The sequence below is a fragment of the Neovison vison genome, chromosome 5 (genome assembly GCF_020171115.1).
Source record: "Neovison vison isolate M4711 chromosome 5, ASM_NN_V1, whole genome shotgun sequence".
Lineage (NCBI taxonomy): Eukaryota > Metazoa > Chordata > Mammalia > Carnivora > Mustelidae > Neogale > Neogale vison.
The window spans coordinates 85,942,100-85,962,347 of record NC_058095.1 but is presented as its reverse complement, the minus strand read 5'-3'; the positions used below and the strand labels follow the sequence as shown (position 1 = coordinate 85,962,347).

At 38.7% G+C, this 20,248-nt stretch overlaps 1 protein-coding gene across 2 annotated transcripts in view; it reads right to left on the bottom strand.

Annotated features, from left to right (window-relative positions):
* SGCG (sarcoglycan gamma) overlaps positions 1-20,248 on the bottom strand; it is a 139,272-nt gene that overhangs the window by 31,216 nt on the left and 87,808 nt on the right. The window contains exons 3-5 of one of the 2 annotated variants that reach the window (XM_044249412.1): positions 17,969-18,070; positions 13,577-13,664; positions 4,977-5,096 (exon numbers count right to left, since the gene is read on the bottom strand). In XM_044249412.1, the coding sequence (XP_044105347.1) occupies positions 4,977-5,096; positions 13,577-13,664; positions 17,969-18,070 (310 nt within the window). The remainder of the gene's footprint in view (positions 1-4,976; positions 5,097-13,576; positions 13,665-17,968; positions 18,071-20,248) is intronic. The other variant, XM_044249413.1, reaches the window with a different exon arrangement.

Here is a 20,248-nt window from a genome sequence, read left to right as displayed (position 1 = left end):
GTGAAGCTGGCTCTGTCTCTCTTATCAAATCTTCTTTCCTTGGCTGTCAACTGCTGCTGCTTCTGCTCCAAGAAACTCCAAAGGCTACTTGGAGTCAATCCATTTAAAATAAGACCAAACTTTTATAATAAGTAAGTAGTGGAGCAGCTTTAATGGAAATTCATCTTTAAAAATTAAAGTTTATAAAGATATTCTTATTATATTTTATATTTAACAAAACTAGTTATAATTAGAGCAACTACGAAATCATAGAAAATGAACAAAGAATAAATCAAGTTTTGTTTTCACGTGTAATTTTACCAATAGTTGGAATTATATGATGGTTGTATTAATTTTCTATTTATGTGTCACAAATTATGACAAACTTAACTGCTTAAAACAGTGTCCACTTATTAGCTCATAGGTCTGTAGGTCAGAAGTCCTACCCAGTGGGCATGGCCGGATTTTAAGCTCAAGTTACAGTAAAGTCAAAATCAAGGTGTCAGCTATGCAGGGCTCTTTTCTGGAGTGTCTGGGTAAGAATCTGGTTCCAAGCCTAGTCAAGTTGTTGGCAGAATACAGTTTCCTGTGGTTTTAGGTGTGAGGCTCTGTTTTCTTACTGTCAGCATACCACCCAAGATTCTAGAAGCCACATTTTTTGTCGTACGGCCCCTTCCATCTTCATATAGCAACAGAGAACAAATCCTTGTTGCACTTTGAATTTGATTTCCCTTTGTACTACGAGCCAGAGAATACTCTCTGCTTATAAACTGCCTGTGTGATTAGAGTAGATCATTGAGAACTAATCCTCAGATGGACAAACTCCCTTTTGACACGGAATAACATAATCATGGGAGTGATCTCATCACATTCACAGATTCCTTCCATGCTCAGAGGTGAGGGCATTTTATAAAGGCAGAGGTCATTGGGGATCATTCTTAGAATCTTGCCTACCATAGTAACACAATATGAAACTGTATATAATTTTTAACACATGCAGTAAAACCATCATAACAGTCAAATCGATGGCACTGCCAATCTTCCCAAAGATGAGTATTTTAATCTTGGGATAGTAAAATTATTGATCTCTGAAGTACCTATCAGGTCATCTTCTTTGTTCATTTTTACTTCTTTGGGTCGCTGGCAAGTCTGACTCTCAAGATCTTCTTTTGTTACTGGCTTTGTCAGTGACTTCAGTATTTCTACATATCTTTTAACTTTCAGGAAACCCTGTGTCTTTTGGAAGACTTGCAATTTAATTTCATAATCGATTTGTCCTTGCTTTGTTGCACTCTGTATAATATCCTCCCGTCAATGAGAGACCAGTGGGTAAAGAAGTTTGGGGCTGTAGTGTGAAGCACAGATGGGTGAAAGTTGCTCCAGGTCACACAGCTACTCAGTGGAACAGCTGGGATTGGAACTCAGTCTGGTTCTCAAAAAGTTCTCAGAAAGTTATCCACTCTTATTTTTAATAATTGTCTATTATTTAACAATTTTAAAATAATTTAATAATATTTATATTAATTAATATTTACCTTCATTAACATACTTTAATAGTTTAATAATTGTCTATTAATAACCATTTATTAATAGTCATTCATTCTCTACACTCTGTTTAGAACAATTAACCTCACTTTTTCTTTCTGATAAATCTTGATGCATTTTCCTAGGACCAGCTCAAAATCCTCTTTCCTTGAAAAACCTTGTCTGACACACTCTGTGCCACTTTCTATCACACTCCAGCACAAAGGATGCCTTTCTCCAGGCTGCTCCTGTAGCCCGTGGCCCAGACATCTCTTACAGTGCTTAGCAGACTGTGTCCAACTGATTAATTTATGTTAAAAGTTCTCCAGCTAAAATATAAACATTATGTAAAAGGAAGTATTTCTTAATTATTTTATACTATAGGTGTTTAGCTTACTTATTAGCAGACAGTACACATTAGATCAATGTTAATAAAGTCCAGAGAAACAGTGTAGGTTTACAGTAAATCAGTGGTTCTCAACTAGAAGTGATTTTGCAATGCCTTCAGCTTTCTGAAAACTTTTGGCAAAGCTTGCAGACATTTTGGTTGTCTTAACTCTGGGGGAAAGAATGCTACTGGATCTATGCATTAAAGGGTCAGGGGTGCTCCCAAATATCCCGCAATGCATAGGATAGTCCCATACCCACACCAATAATGTCATCTAGCCCAAAATGTCAGTAGTGTTAAGGCTGAAAAAGTCTGTACACAATATTGAGAGGGAGTCAGACCTTAGACAGAAAAAGTAAGAAGATAAGTCAGAATTATAAGATTTCTTACATCTCTTTAATCACAAAATTCAAGGAAGCTATGAACATATTGAAAAACTGAGAAGAGTCCAGGTTGGGATCAAACTGTACTGTTCATACATTCACCACTTGGGTTGCCCTAATGACATATTTTTACAGTGGCATAATGACAAGGAAAGTATACAGTAATTACAGGTGCTGTCTATTTGCTCTAGTTAGTCTCACTGGAGAGAAAAGGAGTTTGAAAGAAATTTGTACCTCAGACCAAAAGATTATGAAAGAGAAGTAGAATATAACTTATCTTTAAAAAGGCTAAAGGAAATATGTGTGTGTGTGTGTGTGTGTGTGTGTGTGTGTGTGAGGGAGAGCAGCTATATGGCACCAACATGTATTTTCTGCTGATTCTGGACAAGCTAACATAGGGAGTGGATCTCAGCATGTGGTCCTTGCTCTGAAGCATTAGCATCGTACGAAAACTTCTAAGAAATTATCATGTCCCGTTCCAGACCTACTGAATCAGAAACTCTGGGGATGAAGTGAAGCAACACACACACACACATGCACACACAAACACACACATATATTTTTTTCAAGCAACATATATTTTGACAAGCCATGATATATGGGTGATTCTGATACATATAAGCAGGTAATAAATAATATAGCTGCTTATCAATTTTTCTCACCTGTTCCACTAAAACTAATGTCAACATCAATACCTGGAAGGAGCCCTAGCCTCCTGTGTAGGATAACGGGTTAGAAGCAATCTGTCACGCAGTCTAGGAATAGACTGATTTCCCTATGGATTTCATTGCTCTGCAGTGCAATAACACTTTACCAAGACCTCTGCTGTCTTCTGCATATACTAATCCACTTAATTCAGCAATGTTAGTACAATAGACATCATCAATACACTTTTAAAAAGGAAGACTTTTTAAGACTTTAAAAAGGAAGACTTGTCAAAAAGAGAGAGAGAAAGAGCACAGCAGGGGAAGTGGCAGGCAGAGGGAGAAGGAGACTCCCCTGTTGAGCAAGGAGCCTGATTCAGAAATCTATCTCAGGACCCTGGGATCATGACCTGAGTTGGAGGCAGATGCTTGACTGACTAAGCCACCTGGTGTCCCCATCAATTCATTGTTAAAAGTGGGGAAACAGCCAAAAGAGATGAACTTGGCTGAGGTGATATGACTAGTAATTGTTGAGATAGGAATAGAATCAAGATCTAGAAAGCCAGGAAACTTTGAATGATTCAATAGTAGATTTCTGATGACTAAGACTTTTGGGCAACCTAGCCATTTCTTTATTAGGAAATGATCAATTCCTTTAAATAGATTTAAATAGATTGCTAGTGTCCATTATTTTAGTACAAAAACCACAGACCCTACTGTCTTAGTGTATGCTGCAACACAGGTTCTGATTCTTATATTATGTTTTGTTAGGAATTGTATATTACATAAAGCTTTGTATGAGGGTTGAGTCTAATTCTTAAGTCAGTTTTTATTTATGAGTATTGGCAATAATGCATGAGAGAATGAAGTTGCTGTTGTTTTTCAGACTATTAGAGAAAAGTACTGGGATCAATTTAACCCTGGAAGTGTCTGTCTCCTAATGTTTTACAGTCTTGACAGAAGCTCAATGAGTACATTTCAAACATGTTCTGAACATTTTTTTTCCACAAAATTTCTTCTTTTTAGTGCTAAAAGTGATTTATATCAGAACCCTACCCAATCTTGATTTCCAAGAAAGTCAAATTTTTATAGGAATAGAGGGACTCCAAGTGCCTGATACAGTGAGAATGAAAGAAACTTGGAAGAAGACTGTCTTGCAAAAGACATATGGAAAAGAGACCCTAGAATATCATACAGATGATGGAAGAATTTATGGTAAGTCTTTGTGTCACAACCACTGGAAAGAGATAAAGGGTTACCATATGGTGGAAGAAAAGAGTGAGCAAAGATTTTTGAAGAAGATTTCATTATTCTAGGAGAATATCAAGAATTAAAAAAAAAATGCCATGGAGAGGAGTCAAGAAATTCAAACTGCTTTTTCCTACCTGCTGGAAAAATTCCAGAGTAAATGTGCTAAAAGTAAAACATGCTTTTGTTGAAGTGTATTCTATAGGTTATTTTTTTCTAAAGAGTTACTACATAGAAATGGATAAAGAAAATATGATATTTATATCTGCAATGGAATATTACTCAGCCATGAAAAAGAAGGAAATCTTGCCATCTGGAACTATGGATAGACCACGAGGGCATTATGCTAAGTAGAATAAGTCTGAGAAAGATAAAGGTCGTGTGAACTCACTTACATGTGGAATTCAAAAAGGAACTAGACTCATAAATACCATAGGATGGCCTGGGGTTGCCAGAGGGGCAAAATGGGTAAAGCAGGTCAAAAGAAACAAACTTTTAGTTATAAAATAACTAAGTCCTGGGGATGTCACATAAGTATGGTGACTATAGTTAACAATACTATATTGCATATTGTAGTTTCTAAGAGAAAAGATCTTGAAACTAGTATGACACTATATGTTAACTACACTGCAATTAAAATAAAATAAAATTTAAAAAAGTCTCCTCCCAAGAAAAAAATCTGTAACTATGTGTGGTGATTGATGTTAACCAGATTTAGATAGAGATTATCAAATCACTATCCTGTACACCTGAAATGAGTCTAATGTTACATGTTAATTATATCTCAATTAAAAAAAAGTTATCACATACCAGTTACTCGAAGTTTATCTGTACCAACCACAACTTCCTTTTCATCGACAGTAAATAGTGTCTTGCCATCCTTGGAGTTGATCTGAAACTGTTGACTCTGGACTTCTACCATTTTGGGACCTGAACAATTCATTAAAACAGTTTATTATGAAGTTTTACTATATGTAGTAACAAATCTCTATTTTTACATGTCATGTCACTCAGCAATACCAAATTAATTTATATTAAATATATAAACTCTGTTATCAATAGTTCTCTTAAATTCTGTGATTAAACTTTATAAATTATAAGCCTAAATCTGTATTATTAAAATTATGTCAAATATGTGCTAATCTACAAAGCAAAATGCATAGAGATGCTAAGTCACTATGTTGTACACCTGAAACAAGTGTAACGTTGTGTGTCAACTATACTCAAATAAAAAAATTTAAAAAACAAAACCTAGATGAAATATATGAATGGATAAGTCATCCAAAAGTTAATTTTTTCAAGTTTACAACTTGCCCAAAATAACATATTTTTTCTACCCAGATCATTTAAATTTGGAATCTTTCCAGTATTACGCAATGAAGGATGAGATTTGTGAAAGACCATTTTATAAATGGCTCACTTTAATGGCAACCCAGAAGATGAATCACACTCAGATTCCCTCCTTTGCTTTTATCCTCAGGAGAGATCCTCACGTCTTACCCCCTGGAGAAAACAGACATTATCTTGGAAGAACAGCTTCAAACTTCTCTCCTTTTCTTTCCCCTGTGGCATTTTTTTGTCTTCTTCACACTTTCCTCCTTTGTATTTCAGTGACAGAAGCATCATTTTCCCCTCCAAGTTTCATCTCATCAGAGGAGTTTTAGACTCATTGCCTGCCTACTCATTTTTTACTCAGCAAAGGTTTAGTGGGTGTTCCCAGGTGCTGGGCATCGGGGATACTGTGCCCTCAAAAGCATATGTGACCTTGTTTGATTTCCCTTGCCTGCTCTCAGGCATTCACCATTTGTTTCCTAATTCATCTTTGTGCTTTCAGTATTTCTAATCCCGGCAGCATAATGGATTAATCTCTCCAGAACTCAGTTCTCAGCATTCACTTAAGGAACTACAAGTGTTCCTTAATTCTTTTGTATGTTAGCTTTATAGTCTTACCTGGGAGAGTAAGTTTATTGAGAAAATGCATATCATAAAGTCTTTGCATATATGTCCCTTTATCACTCCCAGTACTCATTAAAGTTGATGGATACCTAACCAGAAGTTAAATAGAAGCTCTTCAATGAATACATTAACCAGATATGGTTACCAACATATCCTTACTTTATTTCATTGACTGGTATTGCAAAAGCCTTCAGTGATTTTTCATTTAAATATGTCTATCTGTGTGTGTGTGTGTGTGTGTGTGTATGTGAGGCAGTTATAAGGTGGAACTCATTTTTCCTCTATGTCTTAATCCTTCCCTTAAGGAAGCCAGACTTTATTTTCTTTTATTTTTAAAGGTTTTATTTATTTGGCAGACAGATTACAAGTAGGCAGAGAGACCGGCAGAGAGAGAGAGAGAGGAGGAAGCAGGCTCTCTGCTGAGCAGAGAGCCCGATGTGTGGCTCTGTCTCAGGACCCTGGGATCATGACCTGAGCCGAAGGCAGAGGCTTTAACCCACTGAGCCCCTGGACTTTATTTTTTGATAGTTGCCTATATTTCTGCTCCTCTACACTTACACCAGTCTCAGTCACTAAGGAACTCAGCATCACCATTCACCTCTTTTGGGTCACCGCTATATCTTAAGTCATCACATAAATATTGCTTTGTGTTACGTGATAATACAATTATCTTCAGTAGTAATATGGAGTTCTGGGCATTTAAAATTGACAGGGAGAAAAAGCCTGGAATAATTTATCCAGTAAGACTTCACTGTTGAGCTTACTGGAGAGTCACAGAACAGTTCTAGAAGGCTTTATTAAGTAGAAAGGGTTCAACAACATGACTGATACTTTTTCTGTAACCACTGGTTCATAAATGGTGATGAAACAGTCATAGACTTTAAGGGCATAATTTTCATGAGTAACAAAGACATACAAACCGTACTCAAGGCAAAGAAAATGCAAAAATGTGACTCTTGATTTCAGGGTCATGATTTTGAGCCTCATGTCAGATATGGAGATTATTAAAAAGAAAAAAAAATTAAAAAAATGCAAAAAAAAGAGTCTGTACTATTCAGCACAAAATTTATGGCATTTTTAAAAGATTTTATTTATTTATTTGACAGAGAGAGATCACAAGCAGGCAGAGAGGCAGGCAGAGAGAGAGAGAGAGAAGGAAGCAGGCTCCCGGCTGAGCAGAGAGCCTGATACGGGGCTCAATCCCAGGACCCTGCAATCATGACCTGAGCTGAAGGGAGCGGCTTAACCCATTGAGCCACCCAGGCGCCCCTATGGCATGTTTTTTTATGTTCAAGTTTCTGTGCCAAGAATTGAGGATAGATAAGCAGTGTATAGCTCACAACTTATAGGAGTTCCTAGTCCACTGAAGAAAAAAGCATATGAACCTAATTCCAGGACAGTTTGGGAAGTGCTATGATACAAGGAAGGTAGCGTTCAAGAGAGGGAATCCCTGGTCTATCCTCAGGAGTCAGAATGGCACCCTGGGAAATGATGTCTGAGCAACAACAGTGACTGGAAAGACAGACCAGGAATGGTACGTTAGGAAGAAAACCCAAATCAATCCAGTTTCCAGTTCCACCAAAAAAAAAAAACAAAAAAAAACAAAAAAAAAAACAAAAAAAAACACAAAAAAAACAGAGAGAGAGAGAGAAAGAGAGAGAGAGAAAACCTTTATGATGAGGCATGAGAGCCAGAATGCCCAGTCTGAAAAATAGGTGTTCCCTCAGAGCGAGTTGACGTTACAAGTTTGAAAAAGAAGAGATATTGAATGAATTCCTTCCCAAGAAAGTTTTCTGTTCTTGGGATAATACTAAATTTGTATAATTTTTCCAAATGCTACTAAATAAAAAAAAATTGCTTATGTTTTAAAGTCCCAAAGTACTACATTTTGGAAACTTTACAGTAAAAAACCAAATTTAAATAGAATTTTTTGAAGGAAAAGACAATGTTTATTTGGGAGTATGTGCAGAGAGGTGAAGGATGCCTGCAACATTACTGTGTCAGAGCTGTACAAAAGGATATAGTCGGAGATGTGGCAAAATCTCACGGAGCTGACCTTGTAAAGTTTCTGTTTCCCTGATGAAGGGAGAATGAGGCATATCAGGTAGAGGGAAATACTTAAACAAAGGCACACAGGTGAATAAAATTCCATCCTTGTTTTACTAAAAATAAAGAGACATTGAGGGTGGTAGTTTTGGCTTTCCACTCCTCTGTGAGCATGCTGGTCAGATTCTTGGCAGATTCTTGCTGTTCTTCAGAGAAGAGTGGTACACATCAGTGCATTGACCATCTTTGTCTTTGTCATTCACTTCCTCTTTCTCAGTTCTAGAATGTCTGCTCCAGAGATGCAATCTAACATTGAATTCTCCATATTCTTCCACTCTTGCTTCTTCTTCTTCTTCTTTTTAAAGACTTATTTATTTTAGAGAGAGAGCATCCGAGTGGCAGAGTGAGAGGGAGAAGGACAAAAAATCTCAAGCAGACTCCTTGGTGGGTGTGAAGCCCGATGTGGGGCTCAATTCATGACTCAGAGACCATGACCTGAACCCAAATCAAAAGTCAGCCAACTGAGCCAACAGGCGCCCCTTTGCACTCTTGCTTCTATCAAAAACTCTGCAGGCTCACCCCAGAATTTCTTCTGCAACATCAGAAGATCTAGTGCTCAGAAGAGCTGAATCAAAGTTCTAGAAGATGGGATCACATCTGTGTGTTTCACACTGTGCCAGATCTTGGAGGGGTCTCGGCCAGAGGACATTGAACTGCTATCTGTGATAGCGTTGCTTACTACCACCATGACTTTTCTAGACTTTTTGTCAATTACAAAATTGTTGGGCTCAGTTTTTTTTTTTTTAAAAAATTTTATTTATTTTAAAATTTCTTTCCAGTGTTCCAGAATTCATTGTTTATGCACCACACCCAGTTCTCTATGCAATATGTGCCCTCCATAATACCCACCACCAGGCTCACCCAACCTCCCACCCCCCTGCCCCTCTAAAACCCTCAGTTTGTTTCTCAGAGTCCACAGTTTCTCATGGTTCATCTCCCCCTCCAATTTCCCCCAAATCCCTTCTCCTCTCCATCTCCCCATGTCCTCCGTGTTATTACTTATGCTCCAAAAATAAGCGAAACCATATGATAATTGACTCTCTCTGCTTGACTTACTTCACTCAGCATAATCTCTTCCAGTCCCATCCATGTTGATACGGAAGTTGGGTATTCATCCTTTGTGATGGAGGCATAATACTCCATAGTACATAATACTCCATAAGGAAGACCGCATCTTCCTTATCCATTCATTTGTTGAAGGGCATTTTGGTTCTTTCCAGTTTGGCGACCGTGGCCATTGCTACTATGAACATCGGTGTACAGATGGCCCCTCTTTTCACTATATCTGTATCTTTGGGGTAAATACCCAGGAGTGCAATTGCAGGGTCATAAGGAAGCTCTATTTTTAATTTCTTAAGGAATCTTCACCCTGTTCTCCAAAGCGGCTGCACCAACTTGCATTCTCACCAACAGTGTAAGAGGGTTCCCCTTTCTCCACATCTTCTCTAACACACGTTGTTTACTGTCTTGTTAATTTTGGCCATTCTAACTGGTGTCAGGTGGTATCTCAATGTGGTTTTGATTTGAATCTCCCTGATAGCTAGTGATGATGGGCTCAGTTTTGAGCAATGACGATGTGTTTGTGCAGCAAACAGAAGACCCTTGGTTATTTCTCTTTGAAGGATCTGCAGAAACCTCTGCACCAAAGGATCAAAGTTAAAGAGAAAAAGCCCATAAATTCCTGCCAGTCTAGAGATAAGGTCCCTAAGCATCACCCTCATTTCAAACCTCAGAGCATGCTGCGTGCTTACTAATTTACTTGCTGAACCTCGGGGAATCATGAATCAAGTGAACGGCTGAAAAGTCAAACACCTCAGTTAGCGTTCTGCTTTTGTCCCTTGAGTACACTCTTAACATTCACAGCCTGTTGCAATCCTGTGTTCGGAGCTTCTCTTTGCCACAGCACATTGCACTAGGAGAAGGTCCTTCATCTTCAGATTCTGAGTCACTTCCCCCTTTCTCCTATTTCCCTAGGAGGTATTTCAAAACAGTAACATCTTGGTGACTTCAGAGAAACATGCAGCTGGGGTAATGTTGGTATTTTTGGCCTCATTTCTAATGTGTCTTCCGCCAAGTTCAATGATTACATCCAAAGATAGTTTGGTGGCAGGTGCAATGCTGGCCGTAATAAAGTGTACATGAAATTCTGCAATGGTCTAGTAACTTTCTTTTTATTTATATTCCTTATATTAGTCATGTCCTGAGTATATACATTTTATATTCTTTATATTTTACATTTTTATTCCTTACATTAGTCATGTTCTGAATATATAAAGTCTTTTGCAGAAGCTTAATCATAGCAATGTAGAAGTTCCAAGAGCCCTAACAAATTTGATGGATTGATGAGATTCTTATTTCTCTGCTTTGCTGTTTGAAGACCTGGATCTGAGACAGTGTGACAGTAGTGGAGGGTAACTTCCAGCACCCAGGAAAATGACTTTGCTGTCTGGGTGTCCTTGACCAAAGGGTGCCATAAACATTACCAGCTTCCCCACTGGGTTTACTTGGTTGTAATCTGAAATCTGTAATTTGGTTGGATTGATTGTGATTACAATGGTATGGAAAGCCCTCAAGTTAGAGGCCAGGGGTCCTGCTTGATCAAATTCTGAACCTATTGCCAGTGGCTGGAAAGCTGGGGCTTTGGCAGGACACACTGGCTATGGCCTGGCTACGTTCTCAAAAAACCCAACTGCTAAACTGGACCAGCCCATCTGAGTGCAGCTTACTAATTTCCAAGCACGTCTTATTTTTAAGCTAACCAGAATTCATTTCTATTACTTGAAATCAAAAGAAAATTAAGTATGGTAACCAGAGTTGCACTTACAATTAGGAAGATTCTATTACTGTTGCTATGCATTGATATCTTTCAGTTCAAGGATTTGAAATGCTAGCTATTATTGTTTGCATGTCAATGTTTGATTTCTTTTGGGATTTAAGGATTTTTTTAAAAAGATTTTATTTATTTATTTGTCAGAGAGAGAGAGCGAGCGAGCACATGCAGAGTGGCAGGAAGAGACAGAGAGAGAAGCAGGCTCCCTGCTGAGCAAGGAGCCCAATGTGGGACTCCATCCCAGGATGCTGGGATCATGACCTGAGCTGAAGGCAGCCGCTTAACCAACTGAGCCACCCAGGCGTCCCAAGGATTTTTGTTTTGACTATACTGGTTGCCATTTTTTCCCAGTGGTTTAATAATAAACAACTGTTCATTTAATTAAGTGGGATTAATTTGGCTAGTTCACATAAATTACATTTTAATACCCAGGTTGGCTAAATTTAGTGTCTTCCAGGAAATATGAGGCTGGAATGACTGTGATTGTGGGAAGTCATTTACTTGAAAATAACCTTGGTGAGTTGAAAGTAATATTCCCTGGTTCAGGGTCCTTACAATAACAGAGGTTTCCCAACCAAAGTTAATTAAGAAATCACTAATTTTAACACTATATGACACAGGAAACACCAAGGTTAAAACTGAAGATTTAAGGTTAACAGTTTAAGCCAAAGTAATTCTAATGGGGAAGTCTTTCATTTTTTCATTTTTTGGGTTTTTTTCAGTACATTTTTTGGTGACAAAAATGATAACAATATTTGCTTGAACTAGGATGCTTACTGGTGTGCCATAATTTAAGGAAATCTTATTGAAGAGAGAGAGTACTATATTCTGGGCTGAGGGAGATAAGTCCTGGGGTTTGCTTTTCCTGCTAACTACTAATTCTTACTAAATGCTAATTTCTGTTATCTCCTGGTTTGGCTTTTTCTGCTATGGAGATGTGTGTTTTTGAGCAAATGAGCTTTCCAGTGCTTCAGTTTTTTCACTTATGCAATTGGAGTCAATTTATGTCAAATGCTGTTGTATGAATATATGAAAATCTATATTCAACAAAAAATTAAATGAGGACACTATTTGTATTAAATTATATTTATAAGAATATAAAGGGAATATTTTACTTTTGGAACTCCTAAGAGAGATGTGCATATTATTTATATGTTTTACTTACTTGACAGCACCTAGAAAGTAGCATATAGGCATCCAATAAATGTGGAACAAACAACAAAAGATGAGCAAAAATCCCTCAAACACTCAAAAGCTATAGTCAAAGAATTTTATGAAATAATGGTAAAAGATAAATCATAACATTACATAATTCTAGTATGATGAAAAAGAATCATCAGGCTAATTATGTAGCTGCAGTTTCCAGTGTAACAGTATGCTGTTTTGTAAAAATAGCCATCAAAACAGAGACACTGGAAATTACCAGTCTGAATTGACTGGATACTTTTCATTTGTATTCTTATAACCCAAAGGGCCACCCGATTTTTTAGATTTGGCACATCTAGACTAGTGAGATAGTATAGAGAATATGTACATATTCCTTTCACTGGGTGGTTTGCTCTTTTTCTTTCTTCTTTTTCTTTTTCTTCCATCCCATCTCTCTCTCTAATCCTTTTTATAATGTGTGAGATTCCCTGTGATCTCACTCCTGGGTGAGCCTACTGTCTGGTTTTAGCTGGTTGGATGGGTGTACGCTGCTGACCGCAGGACAGTTAGAACACATTAGTTGGGCCAATTAGTGTACTTTGTTATGAATTTAGAATTTGTGCAGTTGAAAACTAAGCTTGTTGGTTGGTGTTGTGAACTACAGCCAATCACATGAAAAGCCAGAGAAGTCCTGTGGGTGAAGTGAGAACAATGGGCAAAGATATACTGGACAGGAGGGGTATGTGGGAGAGCAGAAAGGGAGGGAGAAGAAGGGAGTGGGGGAGGGAAGGGGAGAGAGAGGGAGAAAGAGAGAGAGAGAGAGTCTTTTGGTTCTCACCCCATGGTGTCCTTTTTTTCTTTTTAAAGACTTTATTTACTTATTTAGGGCAGGGGAGGGAGAGAAAGAAAACAAGCAGGGAGAGGGAGAAGGACAAGCAGATGCCTCACTGAGCACAGAGCTCTACTTGGGGCTGGATCTCATGACCCTGACATCATGACCTGAGCTGAAATCAAGAGTTGGATGCTTAACCCACTGAGTCACCCAGGCACCTCTCTGTTCTTTTGAGGGCAGCTACTTTTGTTCCTTTCCCTTGGTCTCAGACTCTTTTGCATTCTGCAATAATCAATATGTTTGTTTTATCACCTCGAATGGTCCTGTTTCTTAGATTCAAAATAACTTTAATTACAATACTTCAGATGTCTTCCTTGTGATGCCAATTATTCTCTGTAGTCAACACAGCATGATATCTAGAAAATTCATGCTCTAATTGTTCATAAATAACTTGGAATTCTTTAGAAGAGAAAAATTTATCCATTCAGCACAACTCTCCATGGGCCACTCACATGTCAAGCACTGTGAAGTTGGACTCACCCACTTTTAATCTGCCCGTGACCTCTCCTTCAGAGTTGCGTGCATTGACAGTCACATTCTGAGTTGACTGCAGAAGAAGAGATGAGTCCTAGAAAGGCATTTACAAAATTTGACAAACACATATTATTTAACATGATTATCTTTATATTCATACATAAATTTAGGATTTATAGGAGATAATTTCTCCATAGTCACAGATCCTGTGACCCTAATACAGTATTTTCAGATCCTGGATTATATTATTTTAAAAGAGTCAATAAATGTACTTTTCCCCCAAAGTTTAAAACAACATATATTTATAACATCATAGTTTTTGTGGGTCAGGAGTCCAAGCAGAACCCCAGTGGGTCCCTGTTCAGCATCTCAAGGGGACTGCAGGACTGAGGAATCACTCCAGGCTCAGGGTCTTCTTCTAAGCTCATGTGGTTGGTGGCAAAAATAATTTCCTTGCTGCTATAGAGGTTCTAATTTTTTTTCATAAATTATAATACTCTTATGGGTTTTTGTTGCTTGTGTGCACTGACCATAATGTACCAAACTAATTCTCAGGGTGAAGATCGAAAATCATCAAGTTTTAATAAGTGTTTTTCCTATTCCAAGGAATTAAAATTTCCTTTCTTATTATTTATGTCTAAGACACGATATATTTTTAGATGAGAACTCTATCAATGGTTAGTTCTTCTATAATAAATACCATGTTAACTTATTTTCAAAATGTAGAGTCTTTTCACAATTTCAAAAGTTTTTAAAATTGGTCAGATACCTATATTTTTTGAATTTCTTGTTGAAAGATAAAATGGCTCTACGTGCACATAAGTGCCTTGTGTGGTGTCATAGCTCTGAATGGATGGTTTTGTTTTATAGATCATTTATTTTTATAGGAACAGTTTTCTTCAAAAAGAATACAACATTTTGACTGTTGGACTCAGGTGCCTTTATGGTCCATTTGGAGGGAACCAAATACCTTCCAAAGTTGCCAGGAATAATGTGATTTTTCAGAAGGAAAGAAGTTTCAGGCCGGAGTGCCTTGGAACTCTGGCACGTCCCAAATTTTCCAAATTGCTTTGTGGAAACAGATGGATCTATCAGAATCTCACATTTATCCAATGAGGTGGCCTTAATCCTTGTTTTTGCAGTGTTCAAAAATAACTAGCATGATAATAAGAGTTAACAGTTTACCAGTTTCTTCCCTCTAGCCTCTATGTGCTGGGTGGTGAAGGGCGGCACCATGTGCAATCTCTGGGCTCTCTGCAGTGGCAGCCCCTTCCTCTATGGTACTCTACCCTGTGAACTTCAGGTTGGCTGCTTTTCCTTGGACTCCCAATCATATATTCTGAAGTTGGATAGAATGCCTGCCTCTGCATTGGTTCCCTCCCTCACTGTGACCTTAGAAGCTGTCTCCACACAGTAAATTGGGGCAGTCCTAGGGCTGATCTATTTTGCTCCCTCTCAGAGATAACTGTCCTGACTGCCACTGTCCAATATTTGAAAACCATCCTACTCCATCTGGCACTATGACAAAATACCAGAGACTGGGTAGCTTATAAACAACAAAGATTTCTTTCTTACAGTTGTGGAGACTGGGAAGTCCAAGATCATGGTGCTGGCCACATTTGGTGTCCCACAAGACTCACTTTCTTGTCCACACAGAAGGTGCCTTCCAGCTCACATGGCAGAAGGGGTCAGGGAGCTCTCTCTGCTGCTCCGATGAGGGCACTAACCCCATCATGAGGGCTCCATTCTCATGACCTCATCTCCCCAAAGCCCCACCTCCTAGTACCATCACCTTAGGGGTTAGGTTTTAATGTGTGACTTCCAGACCATAGTAAAAAAACATTGTTTCATATACTTTCTCAAGTTTTTTAGTTGCTTAATAAAAGCAGGTAAATCTGTCCCCTATTATTTCTGTCCTGTATTACCTGTTTTGGTTTTATAGTTTCTTGTTCTTTTAATAAAAGTTACTCAAAACTAGCTTTATCTTAGTGAGATTCTTAAGTTGCTTTTCCAGATATTTTCAGAATAATTATTTTTACTTAGTTGGAAGTTAATTCTCTTTTTTGTAGTTTATTTGGTATCCTTTTTTTAGATGGAGTTTTCCTTATGTGGTTGCAAGTTCAGTCTCAAGCACCTGCGTGGATATATTTTAGTTTCTGGAGTCACCCAGCTTGTTTTCATTCAGACCACCATGTTTCTCAGTCTTGTAATGGTGGCTAAGGGCTTGTGTCCTCAGTGATATTTGGGTCTTGATCTGGTATATCTATGGGTTCCATCCCACAGATACACAGCTTTTTCAAGCCTGGGCAATAGGTACAGCTCTTTTCTGTTGCTGTTTCATGCAGTGGGTCTGGCTGGAGTCCAAGCAATCCCATCAGGTGCCATTTTGGTCTCTGTTCCTCTGTGGGTTTTGATGGTAAGCTGCCCTGCCACTTTCCAGGACTGTAAACTTCAAAGACAATCATTTCAAGTAAAGCTTTACCACTGAGTGTTTTGGCTTCATTTAATTTTTGAATATGTCTATATGTTTCTAACCACAATCTTTTTGTTTTATGAAATATAATTGCTATGAGTTTATGTCAATGGGCATGGTGGATGGTTTTAAATCATGAGCTCCAGGCACAATCTTGACAGGACTTCATGTATTAATTGTGAAGAGTAATCACATGTTAGAAGCCAGAGTACCATGTTGAATTATATTTATAATATAGATATTCTCTCACTTCAGCAATACAGATGAATGAATATGTGTCAAATTTTGCAAATTTGTTTCTGTAGTTTTATGGAAAATCACTTCCTAGACTCATTTTTGAAAAGGAAACATAACTAATACATCAGTACATACAGAAAATATAAAGCATAATTTTGTTCAGTTAATCCTATCATTAGAAAGCCATAGTAGTTACCAGATACTTTCTATCTCTGTGATCACATTATTCCAAATATTTCTGTAATTTTATGTATCAACAGACATATTGCATCAATGCATTATTATAAGGCTTCAATACATGATTACCTAAAATAATTTATACAATTTTTTTAAGTATACTGGAGATGAAAAAAATCTGATAAAACTGAAAGTATTATTAAATCCAAATATTAAATTTGCTATGAACTAATCTTTCAGTCACCAGGCTATTCTACCAGTCTTATCTCTTCAAAAATATGATAGGGGATCAGCCAACATAACTCTGGGGAGAAAATGGCTAAGTTCTAACATTTAAATTCTTTGCTCACATCTGATATCTCCTTTTACAAAAGCTTAGGTTCATTCCTCATGTTCCCATATGACAGAGGTATTTAATATACTGAAATGTCATCACAGTTAATGTAAGCATATTATCTGAGGAAGCTCATAGAATTGGGCTTATGCATGTATCAGCCCGTCACACTCTGGGTCATTTGCCTGCTTCCTACCATCAACTGAGACATTCTCAGAAGTAATGCAGTAGTGCCCAAGAGCTACTAAGAGGTATGTGCTTTGCACTTTCTAGAATCTCTCCTTGGTAGTCCATGTTTGGTAGTAGAGCTTGGTGACTGTTTGGGTGCCTATGTGGGGGTACGGTTTATCTTGAAGACCACGTGTGTTCTCAGTGGTTGGACTTTTGTATCTTTTCCAATCACCCTAGATTAGCTAGAAGAACCTCTGCTTATAGAAGATACTGACATAGCCTTTCATATGTAGAAATATGAGAGGAAAATGAAGAGTGAACTCTTCATATAATTGGTAAGTTATAGTTGGATGGAGTTTAACATTTATGATGCCACTTAATCAGTAATTGAGCAAAATGTTTACCTTTACTACAAAGTCCATAGCATCATTTAAAGCAAAACAAACATATTTAAAAAACTGACTGTATTTTATGCTTGGCTCTACTTGTTATAAATTCCATAGAGGTAAATGAAGATAATATTAAAGCAGATATATTTATAAAGTCACACAATTATTTGATGGGAATGTTTAACCTACTTACAGAGAATCCAACAGGACTATAATCTGTAATTAGCATAATTAGTACAGAACATACTACTATGAAACTAATTTCTTTCCAAGCTTCTCAGATAATTTTAAATGCCTTGAAAAAGAGTATTTAAATTACCTGCACTAAAATAAGTTTAGATTACTTTCAAAAAAGCTTTTAATTATCAAGCCTTTTTTATTATGGTCTAACTTACTGAGGCCACCAAATTCAGATCTGAAGCACATGAAAATGGAGTCTTTTTAGAATGTAGTTTTAGAAATATGTTTTACAACTTCTAGTCAAGCTTTTTGTAGAGTGTAACATCAATGTGTGTACATGTATATATCCTAAGAACCTCTTCTGAAATATTCTGCGCTCAACAATTATTTATTTTTCATAATACACAAAATATTTAAATGTTTCATCATTTTCTTACCACTCTGGAGTGTATTTCCTTGGCATACAATGGGAATAAAAATTCTGATTCTCCTTCTAGGCGAAGACCATCTTTTGTAACACGCAAGTGACCCATTCCTGTCTGGTAAGAAGATAAGACAATAGAGATTTTGTTATTGCTTTCTTTTTTCCTTTCTTTTAGGATTAGCTAAGAACACAGATACATTTTCAGAAGTTTTCTTTTGGCACTTTTCTGTATTTCTCCTAAATATTCAATTTTAAACTTTAGTTTTTATTCAGTTGTCAGTATTGCATTAACTCTTGTGTAATACAAAGGGCTACTTAGTGGAGAGACAAGATGACGGGGAACTAGGAGGAGGTGCTGTTTCATCCAGTACCCTAAAGTGAGCTGATTACCTACCAAAGAACTCTGATCACCCATGAAATCAGCCTGAGATTAGAATTATACATGTCTGGATCTCTAAGGAGATATACTGGCGTCTTCCGCCAGGTGGAAGACGCCAGCGGGCAGGCAAAGCAGAGTGGAAACAGCGGATTGATATTGGAAGATAACCAAAAGGGGGAGGGAGCCACCAGAAGCAACCCACTGGAAAGTAAAACCCCAATATGAGAGTGCCCTGAGACTGGGGACCAGCATTAACTTGGAGTCTGGTTGAAAACACTCAAAAAGAGCAAAGGATTGTGGGGGGAAATTGTGGGAATTGGGACGGATAGGGACAGGGGCTTAAGTCCCCGGACCCAGGACAGCCACATGGCGCTGAGCCAGAAAGAGTGTGGCGAAGAAACCAGGTCTTGGTCCCTGAGCTGTGAGCACACCTGAGAGCACCTGGGTGGCGGCTCCCATGAGGGGCTGGGAGCCTCACCAGCCGGCAGAACCACAGCCTTTTGCACTCCTCACACACTTGCCGAGCCGTGCTATCAAAATCTCAGTCGCACCCCTCACCTCCCTCTGAGAGAGTTGCCTGTAGGCTCCAGCCGGCAGAACCACAGCCTTTTGCACTTTCCATGTGCATAGGCCACACGACCAGAGTCTGAGTTGCGCCCCACACCCTCCCCTGAGAGAGGTGCGTGCAGGTACCAGCCTGGAGCTCTCAGACCCAGAAAGTCTGAGCACTCCTAGCCTGGGCCAGCGGGAAAATCTCAGTGTTCGATTGTTGCTTGGGACCTCTCTGGCAGTCTGGAGCTCCCCAGACAGCTTTTGCTGTCGTGGTTTTGGGTACAAGCAGGAGTCCCTGCATCCCCAGGGACCGCGATGGGGAACGTGCTCTGCCAGTGGCCAAGTGGGAATTTATGTGCTCTGCAGCACCCAGAGGGGAAAAGACTGAGGCTTCTCTCTGAGAGGGAGGTCTGGGTGCAGTTTGCTTTCCTCTAAACCTCCAAAACCCATGAAGAGCCACGAAGGGGAGAGAAAACAAATGAACAAACAAACATAAAAACCTCCAGAGAACAAAAGCCTGAAAACCGGTTTCCTCAGAGCCCACCCCCTTGATGGGGGCAGGAGGACTTAACTCAGGGAACACTGCCTGAAAACCCACATGGCAGGCACCTCCCCCAGAAAGCCAATGGGGGGGGGCAAGAGAATAACCACCACTACTTCATAGATACAACTTTTTTTTTTTTAAGATTTTTATTTATTTATTTATTTGACAGACAGAGATCACAAGTAGGCAGAGAGGCAGGCAGAGAGAGAGGAGGAAGCAGGTTCCCTGATGAGCAAAGAGCCCAATGCAGGGTTCGATCCCAGAATCCTGGTATCATGACCTGAGCCGAAGGCAGAGGCTTTAACCCACTGAGCCACCCAGGTGCCCCTTCTCTCTCTTTTTTTCTTTTGTTTGGGTGGGGACTCTTGATTGCTTAGAAGGGTTCCAGGGTGCACCTTGCCGGCACCACAGTTGATACATCCAGCTACATCCATTCAGCCATCTCTCACCAAAATAACTAGGAGGAGGAATGCCCAACAGAAGAAAAATTCAGAGGCTGGGCCTTCTGCAACAGAGCTAATGGCTATCGACATAGACAATATGTTGGAGAGGGAATTCAGGCTAACAATTATCCAAGCAATAGCTAAGTTGGAGAAAGCCATGGATGACAAAATGGAATTGATTAGGGCAGACCTGAAAGCCACCAGGGATGATGTTTACAATGTTCTCAATGAGTTCCAATCTAATCTAAATTCTCTAAAAGCTAGGGTAACTGAGATAGAAGATAGAATTAGTGATCTGGAGGACAAACAGAGAGAAAGGATCAGGAGGAAGCCTGGAACAAACTGCTTAGAAGCCACAAAAACAGAATCAGAGAA